Genomic DNA, 22,743 nt, shown 5'->3' on the forward strand with positions numbered 1-22,743 from the left:
TCGGCCGTCCATAGAATCTCGAACCATCCGAGCCGTACGATCTTAGTTCGTTGAGTGAATATACAAATTTTCCTATTATATATAACTTCACAATGTTTTAACAATTAAATCAAATCATACAAAGGTAAAAGAAGAAGAAAAAAACGTAAGAGATACAAAAAGTCTATGGTTTGTATTCGTACGAAAAGAAAATAAAACGAAAAATACAGTACACAAATAAAACAATTTAAAGTCAAAAGTAGAAAGAACACAAATTTTTGTTAATAGGAGTTCTTTTATCAATCAATCTTCGTCGAGAGTTTACGTTGCTTTTCTTCTTCAACTTGGACAAGCAAAGTCAAAAGAGCTTCGCAAACTTGAGCAGCATCAGCTTCTAAAGGAACCTCGTTCAAGGAAGAGTAGACCATCCAGGCATGGTCTAGCTTACGTTTGGGTCTAACTACCACAGAACCAGGAACCTCTGCATCGCAGCAAGTCACCAGTCCATCACTCTTTTCACCGTATCTGACTTGAAGCAGCTGAGCGCAAGCAGCCATTGCAGCACCAAGCGGCATCACCACTGGGAGTTTTGCGGCTTGGTTTGTGAGAGGAAGTTCAGCGTGTGCGACGTGTGATAAAGTGGCTAGAACCGCTGGGCTAATGCTAGCTTCTGTGCGGAATGAAACTGTGGGAAGTTCTCGCGGAAGCGGATGATTCTTCAAGAACTCTTTTCTTCTCTCGTAGGTTAAATCTTCCAAAGCTTGAATGTCACCCTTCACATTGATCCAAGGAATTCATCAGAAAGATCAACAGGAATGTAACAATATAAGTTTATGTGAAATATCCAAATGATATCTACTATTTAGATAATTTATTGCAACCGTCACTAATATGTTCACACAGACTTACTTATATACCTTTTGAGTCTATCCGTTAGAAATGAAGTTTTCGATATAAATGTTTTGGTCATATATACAACCAAAAATAAATCGCAGGGTACTGCTAGTATATGATCTAAGTGCTATTTTTAAGTTTATCCCTAGTTTCTCACCCCTATATTCGGCTCCACCTAACCTACGGATTTTACCAGGGAATCACAAGAAGCCGATATTATGCAACTGAAACGACTATGTTAGATCACGAAGAGACTTGTTTGCAAACCTTTATGACTTTGGAGATCAGAATCTCCATCATCTTTCTCAAATTGACATAATCACCTAATTGTCCTTCACGGAGGATATCTGTAGCTATTGGACTTCCACCATATGGACTCTGCGCCAATACCAACCCAGCGACCTTATCTTTTAGTTCAGGCCAATATAGTGATAAAGCAGCAGCTGCATCTATGCCTCCTTTGCTATGTCCAAGAAGTAGAACCCGTTTATTAGATCCCCAACAGAGTTCCTCTATGTATTCCTTTATCTCTCTTGCATTTTTCTCAACTGACGACTGATATATAACAATTTTTCCATATATTAGTATGCTATACACCAAACGTAACTGTAATTAAGTTGAATTAGTTATGAATTATGATCACCTCGCTGTGAATCTTCGCAATATGACAGGCCAAACCCATCTTTGAGAATTTTGTTTTCGTATCCACAAAGTATAGAGGTCCATGATTGCTGAAAAGACCTGAAATTTTTTATTTCCAACAAACTCTGTGAGTCCTACAATATAGAGTAATGTAGTCTAAGTGGCTGGCAGCAATGAATCAGAATTGCTACCTGGAACCAATAAGTAAACAACTGTATTTGGAAGCCTGTGTACACCATGCCTGGAATATAAAAACAGATCAACTCAGAAATTCAGTAAAAACAGGAAGTTTAACAGCATCTTAAAATGCCCAAGTACATGAAACATGCAACAACAAACAATCCATACCCGATGTCATCAAGAATTTTATTGAACCTATCAGTTCCATCTTCAACAGGAGGCATCTCTGGGTCACGCTGTAACCATCCTATGTCATCTGCTGAGCCGCGGACAGTCCTTCGTGCCCGCTCAATGAGCCTGATTGGAAGAAAATATATCAATCACCCAAAAGCTGAAAACTTGACAAGAAGTAGTGTACAAAGATTAAAGTATTGTTTAAGCTTCACATATTCATAGGTATTAACATTTTTCATTTCTCTTAGTATGTAGAATTTGTGCATACCCTTGGAACATCGAAACTCCATTTAAGTCAAACCGATTCGTTGTCACAATTGCACTTGTTGCCTGCGGCAGAGAGACTGTAGATTCCCTAGATGGGCTGTTGGCAGCAGATGTAGATGCTTCTGACGAAGTAGAACACCTTTCACCAGGAGAAATGCATACACTTACTGGAGAATTTCCGTCAACTTCTGATGTTGATCGTATCAACTCATGGGGGTGGGAAATGGAATTACACGAATCCTTACCACCATATTCTACTGAAGAAAAACAATGGAAGAACAGAGTCTAAGCAAAAGCCTGAATTATGTAATGGTAACAAAACGAGATCCTAAAGCCATAAAATATCTATATGCTAAGCATTTACTTTACCATAATGGCATGCCGAGTAAAACATCAACCGATGGAAAGAAAGAGTACCTGAATAGTCAGAAAAACAGCTGCCCAAGTAAGACGTTGCTTGGGTTATATACGAAGCAGCTTCATTGAGAGCTGGTAAAGAATTAAACACTTGTGGTGCAACCGCATTGTCCCCAGTTTCACCACCCTGTCCTCGGAAAAATTACTGATATTAGAATAGCATTCTCATGCATACAAAACCAAACATTACTAATCTTCTCATCTGAATCAACTTAAGTGTTTCTGTCAATAAAAAAACCTTATTACCAAGAAAACGTAAAGTAGACCCCAAAAAAAGAATCACATTAAGATGAGCATAAAGCAACTATAGGTATAAAGGAAGTATAAAGGAAGTCATCGGGCACAACACTTACAACTAGAGGCGTGGCAGATTCTCCGTCCCTGGATTCACCAGCTTCTCCCATTCTGATCAATTTCTAACAATATAAACAAACATATAATCAAATCAAAGCCACAAATATGTTCCTGCCAATGAAAGGATTAAACAACTATTGAAGAAGAATTACAAGGAAGTAAAGCCTCTGAGGCTCTGATTGCTTTTCCAAACAATCAATTTCAAAATAAAATTTCCTAAACTTCGAAATCAGCCCTACATGTTTCTCTATAAACGAAAAGCAAAAAAAAAAAACAAGCAGCGAATTAAACCTGATTAAACGAAGATAAGATATAAAACACCAGATTTAGACGAAATCATCAAAGGACTAAGAACACGTGAAAAAAAAAAATGAAAACCAGCAAGTGATTGTTTGGGAAGCAACCTTAGAAAATTGAGAAACATGCAAGTGAAACACACAAAAAGCTCTACGTATGGACGCCAAACCCTAATTTTTTACACCGGTTACAAATAAACAACGAATTTGATGACCGGATCCAAAAAATCGCCGACGAGTTTGCGAAGAACAGATTCAGGAAGAAGAATCAAGTAATTTATCAGAATTGAGGAAGCATGAAAAGGTACCTGGAGCTTTAGGAATGTGGGATCAAAACAAAACATACGCACAACGACGACGGCAAGCCACCTTCAACGATTCGGATCATCTCCTTAGCCGCGGGGAAAAGAAACCTGTCGAACAAATAATTAAAACGCGATTTCAATTTAATTTTAACGACCAACGTGGAACCAGGAGCAGTGTTGACGCGACAGGTGTACATTGGCTCAGAGATCAAGATTAATAAGATATACTAATATAGTTATTACATATGGGCTGATTTAATGGGCCTAAGATAGGCCTTACAACATCAAACCGACATCGTATTACATCCACAACCAAAAGCAAATAATGTACAGTGTAAAAACAACTCAAATACTCCACTAAAACAGTGTTTTCCACGAGATCAAACATCAGTGAGATCGGCGGTAGTAGTACCTGCAAGAAAATTAACAAAAATGGAGGAGATGAGTTTGCTTTGGAGTTTGTAATAATCGAATGGAAGAGAATGGCCAAAGAAAGATAACGAATAAAACTTACACGAATATTTTGACGGCGAAGATGGAGGAGTATTTGCGAAGAAGACGCTCAACAGTGTACCATTGAGATCGGTCTGATCCGTCTTGATAACCAATACGAGGCATGTGGAGTGAAGCTTTTGAATGAAAACAAAAGTAAAGATCGTTGGGAACACTTTTTGAGGAAAGACATCAAAGAGCAAGAAAGCAATTAAGTTTTTAGTACCTGATTTCTGAGAAGCAGAGAATGAAGCTTTAGCCAAGCAACGTTCAAGGTCTGGAATTGAAATGCTACTACGTGGGAATTTACGCCTCGGGTTGTAAGATTGTGTAACTGCCAGTTCCACCCATAGAGGTCTACTATCTTCTATGTTTTTCTGGTCATCATTGTCTGCGCAACACAAATATAGATGAGAACTCGATGATCTTATTAGAAAATCCAAAAGGAAGATCGCAGTAAAAAAGTTCCAGACCATCAACGTTTATGAGATGCAGGTCTCCAAGATGAAGGTCTTTAAATTCAGATGCTCGATGGTACGCATCAGGTACAGTATTAGAAAGTTTTGACAGAGCATCAAACATTCCTCCACGTCCCCAATTTCCAGAGTCATCAACACAGCTGCCATAAATAAATTTTTGGAGGTTTTAGAGCTACTTGAGTTTTGGTAGTTTAGTAGACCAATTAAACAGAGTTTTACCTGAAAATGATTGCTGGCTCGTGAGAGACAGTTGATGGATTTGTACAGTCTCCATAAACAAATTGAACAGATCCTGCATCTGAGCTAGAGTCGACATCATCAGGGAAAATAGGTTCTTCCACAGACAAAGACCGATAAACGTGTGCTTCCCAATCGGCTAACTTCTTCTCTTCTGCCTTTTTCCTTGCAGCCTCAACTCTCAGATGTCTTTCCTCGGATAAATTCTTTCTATCTCCCAACTCCAGAATTTTTTCATCCTTGCTTGATCGTGAGGCTTCTTTCAATTTCTCAACCCATGAAAGGTAAGAAGCTTCATCAAGCTCGAAATCCAGACTTGCAGATGATGAATTTCCTCGCAAAGTGTCACTCGTATTAATTTCAAACTTTCTTGCTTCCTTATCTGGTTCAACGTTTTGACGTATTGCAACAACTTTCTCAGCAAGAGAACTTATTTCTACCACTTTCAGGTCATCAGATTCTTCACTATGAATCTCCCCAGGATCAAACCTTTGTAAACCAAACACTAGAGACCGCAAATCACCACGATCTTCTTCTTTCTCTTCCATAGTATCTCACACAACATTATGACTAAGCTGCAACTTTTCTCTGCCCTCCTCAAAATAACCTGAAACATGCGCATTTAGAATATGATATTCCTTTTAGATGACTTTGTGATTGGAAATACTACGGCAGACCTCTTCCACAGTATGTTCAGTAACGAGGTTTATAGACAGCACATGACTGATTTGTCCAATCCGATGAGCTCGTTGCAAAGCTTGCTTATCCACCTGCGGATTCCAATCTTGTTCATAAAATATAACCTGCATATTAAAAAAAAAAAAAAACATTAGAAAGCACTGAAACAAATCATACTTATCTTTCCATTTCCGCAAGAAATCACCAGGACAAAAAAGCCAGAAAAAACGTGCAGTATCAGCAGCAACAAGATTCAAACCGACTCCCCCTGCTCTTGTTGAGATCATAAAAACAAAGGCATTACTTGCATCAGCTTCAGAATCCAATCCTCTTTCTTTTTTCGTGCTGAAACTCTTTATTGCAGCAAAACGTTCTTCAGCCCGTACTGATCCATCAAGGCGCTCATAAGAATATCTACGAAGCTCCATAAAATCCTGTATTTGGTACAAGCTACATTGTCAGTGTACTCTATGTTGCACCAACCTTATAGAAAACAAAAAAGCTTTATACAGAAACCTGTAAAATATCGAGTGTAGAAGTCATCTGGGAGAACAGGAGGACACGATGTCCACTATTATGGAGCCTCTTAAGAAGTTGATCCAAGACTAAAAGCTTACCACTCGCCTGTCAGTACTTAATTGTTAATGAACAAAAAAATTATTCTATGGAACGTATAGGAGAACTGTTTGGATAGTAGTTAATGGATACCTGAACAAGGTGTTCGCCCTCTTGAAAAGGTTCCGGTTCAATACCTGGAAATAAGAAAGGGTGGCTACATGTTTTCCTTAGCTGTATCACCTGCTCAACAAAACAGATTGGGAGATATATAAAAATCGCATATCTTTCACCAAATACATAGCAAAAGCATTTTATGAAATAAACTGAGCCGCGTGATATAGACATAAGAAACTAACTTACAATATTTTGCAAAGACGTGTGATTGGTTCCTCCAGAAGACAGTGCGAGAAGACCTGGAAGCTCTTTCCTCAATATGGAAGTATATATCTTCTTTTGAAGACTGACGAGTGGAACCATTCTATTATATAAATACAGTAAAATAAGATAATCATACAATATAGATACTTTTACTGGAGACTGAAGAACATTAGCCAAATATGGTCAAAAAATTTACACAGTCAGCTCCGTTAGAGGAGGCAACACCAGATTTCCAGACTCAATGAGCAAAGATTTTGTACGCCTTAGCATAAAGGCACTTAAGATGAACTTCAAACTCTTATATGTTTCCTTGTCATTTGATACATCAAGACCTGATTTAACTCAGAGGGTATGCACATGTTAGTTGATACTTTTTACATCTTCAGAAATGAATCTCAAGACAAAAATGTCAAAGTGCGTAGGACACTATAGGGCTTCTGCGAGCGAACCTGATAAAAGTTCCCCAGGCTCTTTGAATGCGAAAAGGAACTGATCCAGTGTCCCAAAAACTAGTGGCATGCAAAAATGCATCAGAGCCCAAAGTTCGGTAAGATTGTTCTGAATAGGTGTGCCAGTAATCAAGAGACGTCGTGGAATGAGAAAATTGTCAAGTAAGACATTGTAAAGAACCTGTGACATAGCCAATTTTTATCTTAGATGATTTCCCAAAAACTAGTGGCATGCCAGAACCTGTGACACAACCTAAATACTAACCAAACAGGTTTTTAACTATAGAAGCCTATAGACTATAGAGGGTGTCTAATCTATCATGGTACAATATAAGCATATGATATCGAGCAACTAATTATCTATCATTCAGTGCACAAATCAATGGATTGTGTAGTTAGGCATACGCTGTTGGGTTTCTTGAGTCTTTGAGCTTCGTCAATTATAGCATACTGCCAAGGAATTTGAGAAAGAAAGTCCTGATCCACCAGTGCTATGTCATATGTTGTCAGCAACACATCAAACGGTAACAAATGTCCCTGAAAACATGAAAAAAATAAGGATATAAACAATACACACAACTTCCAAACCCAAAAGAACAACAATTTTGAGTATCACTTAACTATTTCAATAACTCGGTTCAAAACTCACCTTAGAGCTCTTCTTGACATGATCATACATTGACTTACGCATATCCCGACGGGAATCCTTATCACCAACATATCTAAGAAGTTCAAGATTTGGAGTGAACCTATTTATCTCTGATACCCAACCATCCGTTACGCTTAAGGGACATAGCACCACTGCCAACAAATCAACCCATATGATATCAGAACTTGTATACTAACCAGAGAAACTAGATAAAAAATGTGACAAGCAGATCTCAGTGACTCACGAAATGGCCCAGGCAAGTCTTGATGAAACTTCAAATAACTCAGGAAAGAAATTGCCTGGAGAGTTTTCCCAGTCCCATCTGTTTCAGTCCTTTGATTAGACTAAACACAATCAATTAGAACAATACAACATTTCAAAAACGATGGCAGTACCTCGTCTCCTGCAATTAGAATCAAAAACGTTCGATTACTTTGATATTTGCACTTTCTTAGTCGAATTATCCTAAACTTTGCGCACAAAGAAGGATCTGTAATGGATTCGAAGACCTACCGAGAACGACATTGACGCCGAGTAGATATTTCCCTATAAGCCAAGAGACACCTTCGACTTGGTGACGCTTTAGACGCCGTGACCCCAAATTCTCTACAATCCGGAGGTGACTGCGCCTCCTTCTCGAGTATAGTTTTCGCCGCCGCTTCGAGTCGCCGTTCGTACTTCATCGTCGAAGGAAGGGACTTTTGGCGGTGAACTCTCTCTTTCGACATTTTTTCTTTATCATAGGCAGACCGGGACCGGTTTAACCGGGAATTGACTAAGAGACCGGAAAATGAATTTAGATCTCAGACGACGTCGTTTTATCTTAACAGTGACACATGTATGTCTCCAAACCATGTTAAGTATTTGATGGATAAGTAGATAACACTAACCTTATATCAATGGAAATAAGTTTAATTAAATTGTGGGGTTTTGATTGACCGAAAACTTTGTTGAATTTAAACAACCGGCATGTATATTTTATTTGCTTAAAAGAATTCACAACTATCACTCATTTCATAATTGGACCTAATTTGTACAAACGTTAAGTTATCTATATATCAGATATGAATAAGCAAATGGTGATATGATGGACGTAAATTTGTGAGCGGTCGTTGATTTTTCGTAATGAGAATGCAAATTTCATATCCACATTATTGTATATATGTAGATATATATCGTTGTTACAAAATTTATATGTTTAATTAATTAAGTTTGCAAATTAAATATGTTACTTTATGCTAAACCATCCCTTGATTATAAATGTCGTAGTTAAATAATATTTATACCTTATACAATTGTATAATGTCGTGTTAAAGCAATCTCTATCATGTCGTGATTTATATTTGTATAATTGTATATCAAACGCAAACTCAGTATCCAAGCTTGAATCTTTTGGCGCCTATCTTTTGAACATTTGGATAGATTAACCATAGCTTGGAGTATCTGAGCGTTATCTAAAACAAACTCAACATCCAAACTTGAGTCTTCTAACGTCTATCTTTTGAACATTTGGATATATTAACCATCGTTTGAAGTATCTGAGCATTTGAAGAATTTGAATTGAGGTTTTTCACATATGGGTTTATGTGATCAATATGATACACTAATCATACGCGTCTTATGTATTATTATATATGGACAATAATTTTTTTAACTTAAGACAAATATATTTTTATGTGTTAATATTATTATGAAAAACTATAATAAATTTTTATCCGATTTTAAAAAAATAACAAATAAAATGACATCATAGTGATATGTATATTGGTTGATAATTCATCATATGAAGTCCAGTCTATACTATTTATGTTTGCTTACAACGACTTTAATCACATATATTCATTATCAACAATTAAATCTTAATAAATAATTTTGGTTGTTTCCAAATGTTTCAGAAAATTAGATTGAGATTTTATATGGAATTAATTCTCTAGTTATTATTAGATTAAACTTTAAAATACAGTTGTACTTTTAGTGTTAGTGTTCCTCTTATATATAAAACTTATACAACATGCATTATGCATTTGGTGAACAAGCAATCGTATTGGAGAACTTTTAACCAAACATAACAAAACAAACAAACAAAAATAAAATAAAAAATCATATGGGGAAATACTAAGATAATTCTATGAAAGCCTAATTGGGGAAATAATCGCAAAGGCTTCCAAAATACAGACAAGTGTGTCAGTGTGTGTGTGAGTGAATGTGGTGACGTCAACAGATTCGGCATCGACGGCCTCAAAATGATGAGAAGAGACACATAGGACCTACGTCAATCACCTTTGATTCCATCGTTGGCAATATGGGGTCAGAAGATTAAACATTTAATCAAACTTATAATCATCATAACTCTCTTAAAATATTTAATATTTTGGTCGTAGCACTAACATAATGTATATTCTCCCACCATTACTCCTCCATTCACTCTGTCTTAAACTCCTCTCGAGTGCTTTATGGTAACAAGGATCCATCTCTATGTTTTCAACGCATACATATCACACATAGATCCATTTTGTTGCCGTATCCCTTAAGTAAATTTTGCTCTTATATGGGTTACACATGATAAACTGGTCATGTACGTAACCCAGCGAAAGACCTCAGTCACAGTATCTAAAATAATTGCATATCAACGTACGGTAAATCTTTTTTTTAACAAGAAAACAACACATTTGTTATTCGGTCAATATCTCACCGACTGATCGCACCATATTGGTTTCGCGTGTACCCAAGAAATACGACTTTTTAACATAATAGTATAATTGGAGAAAGCTGTTTTGTTCATGCCATCTCCATGCATGATGTTGTTTTATTTAGAAGATACTAATTAACAGACATAATTTACAAGATTTTGTTAGCTAGCTAGCGCCTTCCATCTAGTACATATGAATTTTGTTATCCTAAATAATTTTTATGATAATATGTTATCCTAAAGCAATGCGTTTTCTTTTTTTACGAAACACATCGTAATAATGAAAAACAGGATTGGCAATAAAATACGTAGTTCTCATTTCTCTTTAGCAAAACTCAGTTCTCTTATTATATTTTGTGACAATATGGGACTATGGGAGCTAATTAGATATCTTAGTGTCAATCTGTTTTTTACGAAACACATCGCTTAAGGTTTTATTTATAAACAATTTCAATCGGGTTATTTTTTAGTATCCTCTATACGAACCAGCTTGCATATGGTCTTACTAAAAAAATTAGATCGAACCCGGTTTAACTCACTTTTTGTTAAGATCGGCTTTTGCGGAGCGCACCTTGTATCGTAGGGACGTATTAGAATATGTTTTGTATCTACTATCTAGCTTTATCTACTAGAATCTCTTACCATTTTCTTTTATATATCTTGTATGTATAAACACTTGCAAAATCCTATATATATAAAGAATACGCTTAACGGTTTACAACTACGAACTCCACATGTTTATCAAGTATATATAGCTGCTTTCATAATGTTCAAAATTAAAACATGTAAATCGATATCATGGCGTATACTTATATAAATTATAAAATATGGGCGCCCTATGGTTTGACATGGTTTATTGAAGATCATTGTTCCGAAGACTTGTCTCTAAATGTTCTCCAAACTGAAGACATATGAATGAGGGTTCTATGATTTTAACGTTGAAACCCGAAAACACAATGAGTTTCTTTTATAATTTAATAATGTATCAGTCTCAACTCTCAAAAGTATTTTATTATAATCGAAGTGGGTCGATTTGAAGCTTCATTAAAACAAAAATATTAGTTGATTTAACCAATGAGATTAAATGATTAATGCACAAAATAAATCGACATGGTAGTGGGCATTTTAAACAAGTTTTAATTATAAGTTGTCAAAAAAAGGAACTCTTAATTAGTTTTTAAATTGATTACAACATAATTATCCACAAGACGCATACATACAACATAAAATGTCCAAATCTATCATTAGGATCAACTTGTGAAGTGTCGGTGATCACTTCTCGGTTCTCGTTGTCTGCTTCATTCTTTTATCTTGATGTACACGTATTTCTTGTAACCAACAATTCAATATTATGACTGAATATTAACAATAATTTTGTTAGTTTCATGAGCAACAACTAAAAGTATTTTGATTAATGATCGGTACATGTGTCGTGTGACGCAATAATTTTCACTTCCAAGTTCTAATCACACTAAGTTAAAATTTATATTAAATAAACATAAAGCAATGGCTTAGTATTATGTCTGCCATTTTCGATTTTTTCTCGATGTCCAAATTTGCTCATGTCTTCCACAAAAATCACTCAACTTTTTTACCCCACCATAGTATCTAAACATGCACACATCCACGTATCCATTCAATTTACTAAAAAAAAAAAAAAGGGTATGAAATCTATATATAACATATGCTTTGCGTGTATGAACGAAAACTATATACTATAATTTACATATTACAAAAAAAAAAAAAAAATGTTGACCAAAATGTCTCTCCCTATCCCGCCGAAATTTCTTCCACCGTTAAATCCTCCATCGATTCATCATCACCAAGCTCCACCACCACTTGCCCCGCCACGCGCAGCCATATCAATATCTATACCAGAAACCGGTTTAGGACGTACCGGAACAATCATCGACGAGTCCACGTCGTCAGCTTTCCGTGACTACCAATCTTTATTCGTGTCACAGCGTTCCGAGACAGTCCAACCGGTCGTAATTAAAACAATCGAAGGTTCAATACCGGTTGATTTCCCTTCCGGTACATATTACTTAGCCGGTCCAGGACTATTCACTGACGATTATGGCTCAACGGTTCATCCTTTAGACGGTCACGGTTATCTCCGTGCGTTTCACATCGACGGAAACAAACGGAAAGCAACTTTCACGGCGAAGTACGTTCAAACGGAAGCTAAAGAAGAAGAGCACGATCCCGTGACTGACACGTGGCGGTTCACTCACAGGGGTCCTTTCTCGGTGTTGAAAGGTGGGAAGAGATTTGGAAACACGAAAGTGATGAAGAACGTGGCTAATACTAGCGTTTTGAAATGGGCTGGGCGGTTACTTTGTTTATGGGAAGGTGGTGAGCCGTACGAGATTGAATCTGGATCGTTGGATACCGTCGGAAGATTTGACGTAGAGGTCATCAACGGTTGTGATGATGATGATGATTCTTCCGACAGAGATTTTGCTGGTCATGATATATGGGACACAGCCGCAGATTTGTTGAAACCCATACTTCAAGGTAATGTTTTTGTGTTAGCTAATAAAGTAAAGTTTAGTTAAATTAAAAGCATGTAGTCCATTATTCAGACAGCGGAGTAATATTAATTAATGTAACGTAAACTATATGGTTAAAATTTTATTTATATATTATCTAGGTGTATTTAAGATGCCACCGAAACGGTTCTTATCACATTACAAAGTCGACGGTCGAAGAGATAGACTTTTAACCGTCACTTGCAACGCTGAAGATATGCTTTTACCTCGAAGCAACTTCACATTTTGTGGTAACTAATCTTTTGATTCTTCTTAGAAACATTATTTAAAATAAATTTCTACTATTATTATAATGCAAAATTACTATTTTACAGAGTATGATTCGGAATTCAAGTTGTTACAAACGAGAGAATTCAAGATCGATGATCACATGATGATTCATGATTGGGCCTTCACGGATACTCACTACATACTCTTTGCCAACCGCGTGAAGCTTGATCCAATTGGTATAATAGAAGCTAACTAACTACTTCTGTTACAAATTAAATCATTTACAAGAAGAGTAATACTACGGTTGAAAAAAACTGATTATGTGGATGAATATATTGTCAGGTTCCATGGCGGCGATGTGTGGAGTATCACCGATGGTATCAGCGTTATCGTTGAATCCAAGCAACGAGAGTTCCCCGATTTATATCCTCCCAAGATTTTCAGATAAAACTATGGGAGATCATCGAGACTGGAGAGTTCCTGTCGAAGTGTCTTCTCAATTATGGCTAATTCACTCCGGAAACGCTTATGAGACTAGAGAGGACAACGGCGATTTAAAGATTCAGATACAAGCTTCCGCTTGCTCCTACCGCTGGTTCGATTTCCAAAAAATGTTTGGTACGTTAGTTCAGCTACACCATATTGAAAGCGTAATTAACCCCTTTCACAAGTTGGGGCTTTTAAATGTTCAAAAGACTGTTATTAAACATTTTTGAAAATAATAATAATCTTACAGGCTACGACTGGCAAAGTAACAAGCTAGATCCTTCTGTTATGAATCTAAATCGGCGACGACGACAAACTACTCCCTCATTTAGTTAAGGTGTCTATGACCTTGGACCCTGTCGGAAACTGCAAGAGTTGTGATGTAGAGCCTCTAAACGGCTGGAACAAGCCGTCAGATTTTCCAGTCATAAACTCATCATGGTCCGGGAAAAAGAACAAGTACATGTACTCTGCAGCCTCGTCAGGAACTCGAGGCGAACTTCCCCATTTCCCATTCGACATGGTCGTGAAGTTTGACTTAGACTCGAACCTCGTCCGTACGTGGTCTACCGGAGCTAGAAGATTCGTTGGTGAGCCCATGTTTGTCCCAAGAAACTCCAACGAGGAAGGAGTAGAAGAGGACGATGGTTACATTGTTGTCGTCGAGGTACGTACGTGTATACAATACTTTACTGTTCGCTTCTTTCTTAAGTGGTTTTTGTACTAATACAAATTAGTCATTTACTTTTTTTTTTATAGTATGCGGTTTCGGTGGAGAGATGTTACCTAGTGATATTGGACGCAAAGAAGATGGGTGAATCCGATGCGGTCGTGTCGAGATTAGAGGTTCCGAGGAATTTGACATTTCCAATGGGTTTTCACGGTTTATGGACTAGCGACTGAGCTTTGTGGATAATGATTTTATTTCAATTTACTTGTAAATTTATAAATTTTACGATATTTTTCTGTTTGGTACACTTTGTAAAGAAAATAAGGTGTTGAAATTGTTCAGCCATAGTTATTGTACTATAGTGTACACTGTATTTAAACAAAAATGAAAGCCTATAGTAAATAATATAAACAAAGTGTATAGTGGAAAAATAATAATTAAATTATTCGTGTTATATTGTTCTTTTTTTTTTGTTTCAATATAAAATATAACCTTTGGCATTTTTCACAGGAATTGAAAATAAAAATACATTATACTATATTATGCTCATATATATATCAAAATTCAAACAGATGATTCTTAACATTTTGTCATACAGTATTTAATTAATGTTGAGTCTTTTATGACCAAGGTTAAACATTTTTTGACAGAAAAGATGTGTAACTTTGCATAAAAATTTATTCAAGAAAATATTTATATATTTTAAGTATCAACCAATAAGGGAACACTAACTGCTTACGTGGTCCCTTTTGAACACTATATCTAAGTACACGTCATCATCATATTATTGGGCTGGGCCGAGAATAAATTACTTGTTTCTTGTTTGACCATAATTCCGGTAGCGTTGACTGGACGCTCCTACTTACAAACAACAAAGCCTCTTTCGAACAAAGAGGGTTTCTGCAAAACCCCTTATTTTTGTTTATTCAAACGCCGGCGAAGAAGAGAGCGAACCACTGAGAAAAGAGAAGAAGAGGATCAGTAACCGCCATGTCGGGGTTTTCGTTTGGTCAATCCAATTCCGTTGGAGGTTTCTCATTCGGATCTTCTTCCGTAACTAATTCATCTTCTGCTGCATCTACCACTTCTCCGTTATCTTTCTCATTTAACCAATCTTCAAACCCTAGCTCCGCCGGATTTGGTTTCGGATCCACCGCAGCATCATCAACCCCTGCTTCCTCCACAACCCCATCTTTTGGATTCGGAGCTTCCTCAACTCCTTCGTTCGGATTCGGTTCCTCTGCTTCATCGACTCCTTCTTTCGGATTCGGATCCTCTGCTTCCTCGACTCCTTCATTTGGATTTGGAGCCAATGCTTCTTCATCTGGTTCTGCGCCGTCTCTGTTTGGTTCATCTGCTGCTGCTCCTGCTTCTGCTGCTGCTCCTGCTTCTTCTCCTTTCGGATTCGTGACTTCCTCGGCTTCTCAGCCTGGTTCTTCTCCGTTCGGAGCTCCGTCCTCCTCCTCCTCCGCAGCTCCGTCTTCATCTCTTTTCGGAGCTTCTCCGGCTTCAGCGAGTAGTGGTTCATCATCTCTCTTTGGATCTTCCTCATCTTTATTCTCCGCTTCTTCATCTGCTTCCGCCTCGAGTTCACCTCTCTTTGGAGGATCCTCATCCGCCTCTGCTTCAACATCTCCTCTTTTCGGCGCGCCTTCTTCAGCCACCGCTTCGTCACTTCCCTTCGGCGTTGCCTCATCAACCTCTGCCTCCTCATCATCCATCTTTGGAGCCACCGGCTCGACACCTTCATTTAGTGTTGCCTCATCAGCCTCTGGCTCCTCACCTTCAATCTTTGGAGCCACCGGCTCGACACCTTCCTTCACTGTTGCCTCATCAGCCTCTGGCTCCTCACCTTCAATCTTTGGAGCAGCCGGTTCGTCACCGTCTATCTTTGGTTCATCTTCGGCAGCGGGTTCAACTCCGTCTCTCTTTGGATCGTCCTCGTCAGGCGCAACAGCTTCTTCACCGTCCCCGTTTGGATTATCTACCATTAATCCCTCGCCTGCCTCAGCTTCTCCTTTCTCCGCGTCTACCGGATTCTCTTTCTTGAAAAGCACAGCAAGTTCGACAACTACCACCACTGCTTCTGCTCCTCCACAAACGGCTTCATCAGCTTCCTCCTCTTCTTCTTCCTCCTTCTCATTTGGTCCACCCGCAAGTTCAAGCTTTAACCTTTCAACCGGAAGCTCAGCAGCACCTGCCTCTAGCACACCCGGAGCAGTGTTTTCTATTGCAACCACCACCACTACTACTACTTCTTCTTCTTCGACTCCCGCTGCTACTAGTGCACCAGCTTCTTCAGCTGCAGCTTCTACAATGGGTTTCCCTTCTTTTAGTGTGAGTTCATCTGCCACCAACACCACTCCGGCTAGCTCTGCTGCTACATTCGGTACTGCAGGATTTAGTTTGGCTAGCTCGACTCCTGCCGCTGGATCTAGTAGCTCCTTTACTGCGTTTGCTGTACCCCAGACTTCAACACCTGCATCATCTTCACAACCACAAACCACTACTCCTACATTCTCATTCAGTAAGTTGTTGTTTATGTATTGTCTCAGGATTTGTTTGTGATTTTGCCTATCCCATTTGTCTCGATGATTAGAAATAAGAGTTATGGGAATCATTGTTTAGGATTAGATATGTGTTTGATGTACTTAATCGACCTTACTCATTATGCTTTGGTTTTGCCTTCTGCATATAGTCTATGACATGAATACATACCTGTCGAGTTGTTTTACGGATCAGAAGCTATAGTTCTTTTTTTCTTTCTGAGAGAAGTATTGTACTATTGTTGTTGTTCAGGTGTTCCATCTTCGACTTCTACTACTGCTCCTGCTACCAGTTCTGCTGCTACAACACAGACATCTCTTGTTGTGGCTTCGAGTAGTGGGTATGCTCTTCTCATTTTTTGACCAACACATTATGACCTAAACGGCTGTACATGTTCGACCTTCACCTCGATTATGTTGTAGCTGATGTTTACTTTGTTATATGTTTCTTGTTATTTATTAGGACGAGCACAGCTGTTGCTCCAGTGGCTGGTTCTCCAAAGCTGCCATCTGAAATAACTGGCAAAACTGTTGAGGAGGTAAATCTTTGCCCTCTTATTCAGTTCGACATTTATCTTTTTTTGCCATTTTATATACATAATATTCAAATGTTGTTTTTTTTTTGACGTTTGTAGATTATCAAGGAGTGGAATACTGAGCTACAAGAACGCACAGGGAGATTCCGGAAACAGGCAAATGCAATAGCAGAGTGGGATAAGCGGATCTTGCAAAACCGTGATGTTCTTTTAAGACTTGAGGTGAAATTACTTTTGTCATATTATGTAGTCTCTGTTAAAATTTCTTCTGTTTTGAATCTTCAGAGACAATTGTTTTGAGCAGACCTTTTAGTTTGCATGCTTAGCTCATATAGGCCCATATTGTATAATAGCTCATTCTATTTGTGTACTTCACCAACAAACAGATTGAAGTTGCAAAAGTGGTTGAAACCCAATCTAGCTTGGAACGTCAGCTGGAATTAATCGAGACTCATCAGCAAGAGGTATGCGATATAAGTCTTATATCTCTATGTCAATCTGTAAATGAGGTCCCTGATTGTAACATGCAGCGGGAAATCATTTGTGCCTCATCTGTGGGAAATTGAATTTCTCTTGGTTCATTATTTACTGTCCCACACTGTCGCACTCTTTTTTTATCTGAATTTTTCTGACATGGAGATCGTTTACCTTCTTCCTTGCTTAATTCGAAATTGGGCAAGTAAATGCCAAAGCCACTGTGCTAATCATCTGAATTCCGTGTTTGTGTTTTAGGTTGACAAGGCTTTGCAAAGCATGGAGGAAGAGGCTGAGCGTATATATAATGACGAGCGGAAATCACTTCTTGACGATGAAGCAGCATCAACTAGAGATGCAATGTGAGTACTCTTCTAAGTCTTTCCACCATCATCACCTTTCTGCTTCAGACTATGTGATGAATAATGAAGAAAAACCACAGACACGGAAACAAATATGATTTGATCTTTGCTTAGAATTAGCTCTACCTTGCGCATCCTATATGCTTTATTACAATATACTTTGTTTTTTCATCCCAGGTATGAACAGTCTGAGCTTGTAGAAAGAGAATTGGAGCATATGACTGAACAAATCAGATCGATTATACAATCTGTAAATGCAAACCAGGTACATACGTCGTAACTTCTCTCACATACTATTACTTTTTTCCTGTGAAGATACATCGTAAACTTTTATGTGTGAAATAGGGAGGAGAACTTGAAGCAATAGATGGGATGAGTCCACTGGATGTAGTTGTAAGAATCTTGAACAATCAACTCAGTTCCTTAATGTGGATTGATGAGAAAGTAAGTTTTATTAAAAAAGTAAATTAATTGTCTTGTTCTCATTGTTTACAAAAACTACAATTGTGTTAACTTAATTATTGTTGAAACACTGAACAGGCAGAAGAATTCTCTTCTCGGATTCAAAAAATCGCATCTCAAGGTTCTAGTGGAGATCGTGAATTAATGGCACCAAAGCACTGGATGTCTTGATATTTTTTTTAGTTTCGTGTTATTTCTCTAGTCTCTATGCAAGAAGTGTCTGAGATTTTACAATAACACATGATAAGTTTTTTACCATAAAGATTTGTATCATCATTTGAAAAATTTGATTGACTGGTTGGTTTGTTGTTGTAATCCCAATTTTAATTAATTACTCTTCATTAAAAGTAATAGACTCATCATAGCACATAGCTTTTAATGTACACCGTCTAAAGATGGTTAAAACGACGACGTGGCATCTATATTTCGGATTTGTTACCTTTATTATTTTTTTATTTTTTTATTTTTTTGATGATCAAAGACTTTTCTCACATAGAAGAATAGAGACGAGTCACGACGTATCACACGCGTATCGAAACAAAACGTTGTTAGAGAGAGTTTCTTCGATTCCGGCGACCTCATTGGTGGTGTGACACTACTATTGTCCCTTTTCTTCGCTTTACACTCCTTGAGCGGTTTCGATGGCGGACGGAAACGCCGCTTCGCGTTACGTGAAATTGAGGAAAGAGCAGGCTCCTGTCGAAGAAGATATCACACCCGGCGAACTCAACCAACCCATTGATGTTCCTCAGGTACCTTAGATCCTCTCTCTCTCTCTCTCTCTCTCTCTACATTACTCTATCGCACGTTTCTAGACAACTCCGATCTCGCAATTTCTCCAGATCTGTCGATTTCATGGTTTTGATCATCTGTTTGTGGTGGTAGAGTTCTAGCTGATTCCGATTGTTGTCTATGCTGATTCTAATTGTTGTTTGTGTCGATCTAGACCTCTCGATGAGGTGTATTAGATGGATTCGTTGTCCTATTTGATTGCGGATTATTGTAACTAGTCTCTGTTGATTTGATTTCTTTGATCAAATGTTGGATTTCTCCTGATTTGTCCTGCAATAGATCTTTGTGATGTGATATATAGCAAAAGCTTTGTTTGTATCTTTAGTGGCATGAACATATATAGCTACTGCTTCTTTTGAAGTTTTGGTATCAACACTGATTAGTCTCAAAATAAGGCCAGAGTTTGGTAACGTTCCTTTGAAGTTTCCCATATGAGAATGTGTGATGGAATGGAGAAACTCGAGACTATCTTTATATGAGATTTTTGAATTTCTTTTTTATTATGGGAGTCTTTGTGGTTTGGCATTTTATACGTCTGAGCTTAAACATTACAAATTTTACAATCTAGACTGCTTTTTTTTGTTTGTTTTAAATTGTTTACAGTTGAATGTTCGAAAGTGCCATGAATGTATGCAAGTTCTACCTGAGACATATGAGCCTCCTTCTGATGAAAACTGGACCACCGGCATTTTTGGTTGTGCTGAAGATCCAGAAAGCTGTAAGCTTCCCTCTTTGTTTTGTAACTGTCCAGATGTATGATCCTTAATCACCTCTTCTTGTGCATGAGTTCCATATTACTTTTGGCGAAATTTCTCAATTGTAGTTTGATATGCTTCTTGATTCTTTTTTTAATGGATGATAATCACTTCTGAGGACATTTTTAACCAATGCTATTGTGTGATTTTGCAGGCAGGACTGGTCTCTTTTGCCCGTGTGTACTGTTTGGGCGTAACGTTGAAGCTGTGAGGGAAGAGATTCCTTGGAACCAAGCATGTCTATGCCATGCAATATGTGTCGAAGGAGGTATGGCACTTGCAGCAGTAACCGCACTCTTCAGTGGCTACATTGATCCTCAAACAACAGTCGTGATATGCGAAGGCCTCTTCTTTGCTTGGTGGATGTGTGGAATCTATTCAGGTTTGTTCCGCCAAGAACTCCAGAAGAAATATCATCTCAAGGTAAGCAAAAGAACACGCGTAAGGTCATTCTCATAATATTTCAGATATGATCTCTGATTGAACTTTGTGATATTCTTGCAGAATGCGCCTTGTGATCATTGCATGGTTCACTGTTGCCTGCACTGGTGTGCTTTGTGCCAGGAACACAGGGAGATGAAGAATCATCTTTCTGATACGGAAGCCTCATCATCAACTACAATGGATCCTCCCCCGGTTCAAGAGATGAACACCGAGGAGAAAAGAGACGCTTCATCTTCTTCGTCTTCGTCCCCATCATCTGCCAAAAGCCAACACAATGATCTCGAGATGGTCCCTCTATAGGAAACGTTCCATATATGCTCTAAAGCTGTTTTTCCCGTGCAGAGAAGTTTTCGTACCAGATGATTCTATTTGCCCTTAGGTTTTAAATATGCAAAAGTTTGTTCTAAGAACAATTGTCATTATTTACTTGACATTTTTCAGAACTTAATTCATGACTTCACTGAATCTCTTGTGAGAAGGTAGAAACTATCTGTCTCTGAACTATTTGGTGATTAAACACTAGATGATTTAAATTGATTCGTACTCAGACTGTTCGTTATTTTGTTAGTCAATACTTACAAAATTGTTAAAGAGGATACCGTAGCACCCGTGGCCTAATGGATAAGGCGTTTGACTTCTAATCAAACGGTTTGATTGTGGGTTAGAGTCCCACCGGGTGTGTAAGTAAAATTTTGCTGAAGTTGACGAAAACAAATTAGAATTTTTGCTTATAGTTTCCTAAATCGTAAATTCCAGTAAATAAATTGCAGAAAGAATAACATTTTTCCCGACTATTTTTTCCTAAAATATTCTGTTATTGGTCATCACATCATAATCAAGATGAAGGTCTAGACTTAACTCAAAACATTGATGATGTAACTTAGGAAACCAAAATGAATTGACAAATGTATTCACTTTCACTAATCCAGATACTTGTTGTTTTGAAACCTTTGACGAGTTGACCTTACTAGCACTAGTCCAACACTTGGCCTCTGTTCTCAGGTCATAATATCCTATCAGTAATCCAGGAAGGTGGAGGCCACAACAGCTTGGCATACTCATGGTGTTGGCTCACCAGCATCATTTCCTGAGACATAAAATCACACACTCCAAAATTCTCATCACTAATGGTGTTCAAGTCTTCCCAATCAAAGACGAAACCGTCGAAGAAGACACTTCCACCATAGAGAAGTAAAAAATCAGAAGCTGAAGCGGAGAATGAGGAATCATCACCGAGGAACAACATTTTATCCCCAAGATCCTTAACCTCAACCCAACTCTTGTCTCTTTCCACAAACTTAAAGACCTCAATCTTGTGGGTTATATTATGCAGTATAATGTCAGAAGCGTGATGCTGGATATCATCTTCCTCGAAGTTCAGAAGGTCATCTGATTCAAGTTCCCTGCTTATCATATCGACCAGCAACATTACACCAGAGGATTCAACCAGAAACTTCTTGTCACCGCCACCGCCAAACACAGGACTTGCGGCCAGTACTGTCAATTTCAGAGAAGGAATATCTACAGCCATAGTCGTCCCATCTTTCGTGACCGCAAAGAAACATCCATTGAACAAAATCACATCGCAAAAATAACAAGAAGGCATGTCGTCATTGATCACAGTCCATGCTTGAACCCAAGAAGTATACACAGCTAACCTTCCAGGATTACCAGAATTGTTAATCGTAAGCAACACAAACTTAGACTGATCCTCATCACTATCATCTAGATACTTGACAACAGTTTTTCCAACGCGTGGACTGTATTTACTAAGAAGACCATCATCAGCATCCAAGTAATGGAGCCCGAATTCACGACCCAATTCACGAACCTTGAAATTAGTCATATCAAGAAGGCAAGGGAAATGTCGATGTAAATCTGAATAATCACTCAGTGGATGGATACTCAACTTACGAGGTAGATGAGAATGTTCCTCGACTTTGACCAGCCATCCACCAATCAAACCCTCCGCCTGTTCATAGTTAGGCTTGATAAGTAAGATACTCCGCTGCGAGAGGCGGAACCTTTAGCCGGTGGTATCTGATGAGAAGACGACGTCGGGGTGGCTCGGAAAGTCATGATGTGACAGTACAAGGCGTTTATTCGGCTTGGCGGCGTTACGCCATGAAGAGCATACGCAACGGAACTGGAAAAGATCAAAGGAAGATTTTAGAGATTTCGAAATCAGCTCTAACATATCCTTCGGAAGCGTTCCCCAATCCACCACCATCGTTGTATTGATGAAACCCTTGCGGCGTTTCGCCATCAGTGTTTAACAAAAAAAAAAAAAATTATTTATAATACGATAGAGATTTGACCCGACCCGAATCTAATAAC

General features: G+C 38.1%; 5 protein-coding genes, 1 non-coding gene and 1 pseudogene across 6 annotated transcripts; 4 read left to right on the forward strand and 3 right to left on the reverse strand.

Annotated features, from left to right (window-relative positions):
* Positions 94–3,687, reverse strand: LOC104793452. The gene is made up of 9 exons (XM_010519806.1): positions 3,512–3,687; positions 2,907–2,969; positions 2,554–2,680; positions 2,138–2,393; positions 1,864–1,992; positions 1,707–1,756; positions 1,517–1,614; positions 1,141–1,428; positions 94–752 (listed from the first exon to the last, which is right to left on the reverse strand). The coding sequence occupies exons 1-9, from the start codon at positions 3,545–3,547 to the stop codon at positions 279–281; spliced, it is 1,521 nt and encodes a 506-aa protein (XP_010518108.1). The 5' UTR covers positions 3,548–3,687; the 3' UTR covers positions 94–278.
* Positions 3,714–8,135, reverse strand: LOC104699449 (annotated as a pseudogene).
* LOC104793453 (carotenoid cleavage dioxygenase 7, chloroplastic-like) lies at positions 11,837–14,332 on the forward strand. The gene is given in 7 exon segments (XM_010519807.2): positions 11,837–12,634; positions 12,771–12,899; positions 12,984–13,115; positions 13,222–13,497; positions 13,616–13,668; positions 13,670–14,032; positions 14,125–14,332. Coding segments are annotated over 7 exon segments (1,866 nt in total). The 5' UTR covers positions 11,837–11,865; the 3' UTR covers positions 14,269–14,332.
* On the forward strand, positions 14,922–18,730 carry LOC104793454 (nuclear pore complex protein NUP62-like). The gene is made up of 9 exons (XM_010519808.2): positions 14,922–16,562; positions 16,835–16,922; positions 17,045–17,120; positions 17,217–17,339; positions 17,504–17,581; positions 17,850–17,953; positions 18,131–18,218; positions 18,299–18,397; positions 18,494–18,730. The coding sequence occupies exons 1-9, from the start codon at positions 15,026–15,028 to the stop codon at positions 18,584–18,586; spliced, it is 2,286 nt and encodes a 761-aa protein (XP_010518110.1). The 5' UTR covers positions 14,922–15,025; the 3' UTR covers positions 18,587–18,730.
* On the forward strand, positions 18,915–20,875 carry LOC104793455 (cell number regulator 6). Its single transcript, XM_010519809.2, has 4 exons — positions 18,915–19,167; positions 19,811–19,925; positions 20,117–20,385; positions 20,467–20,875. Exons 1-4 carry the CDS (start codon positions 19,057–19,059, stop codon positions 20,704–20,706), a joined length of 735 nt encoding a protein of 244 aa, XP_010518111.1. The 5' UTR covers positions 18,915–19,056; the 3' UTR covers positions 20,707–20,875.
* LOC104793458 (F-box protein SKIP23-like) lies at positions 20,991–22,674 on the reverse strand. Its single transcript, XM_019226859.1, has one exon. It carries the CDS (start codon positions 22,250–22,252, stop codon positions 21,410–21,412), a length of 843 nt encoding a protein of 280 aa, XP_019082404.1. The 5' UTR covers positions 22,253–22,674; the 3' UTR covers positions 20,991–21,409.
* TRNAR-UCU lies at positions 21,010–21,087 on the forward strand. The gene has a single exon. It is a non-coding gene; the product is annotated as a tRNA-Arg (tRNA).

This window comes from Camelina sativa, chromosome 6, assembly GCF_000633955.1.
Source record: "Camelina sativa cultivar DH55 chromosome 6, Cs, whole genome shotgun sequence".
Lineage (NCBI taxonomy): Eukaryota > Viridiplantae > Streptophyta > Magnoliopsida > Brassicales > Brassicaceae > Camelina > Camelina sativa.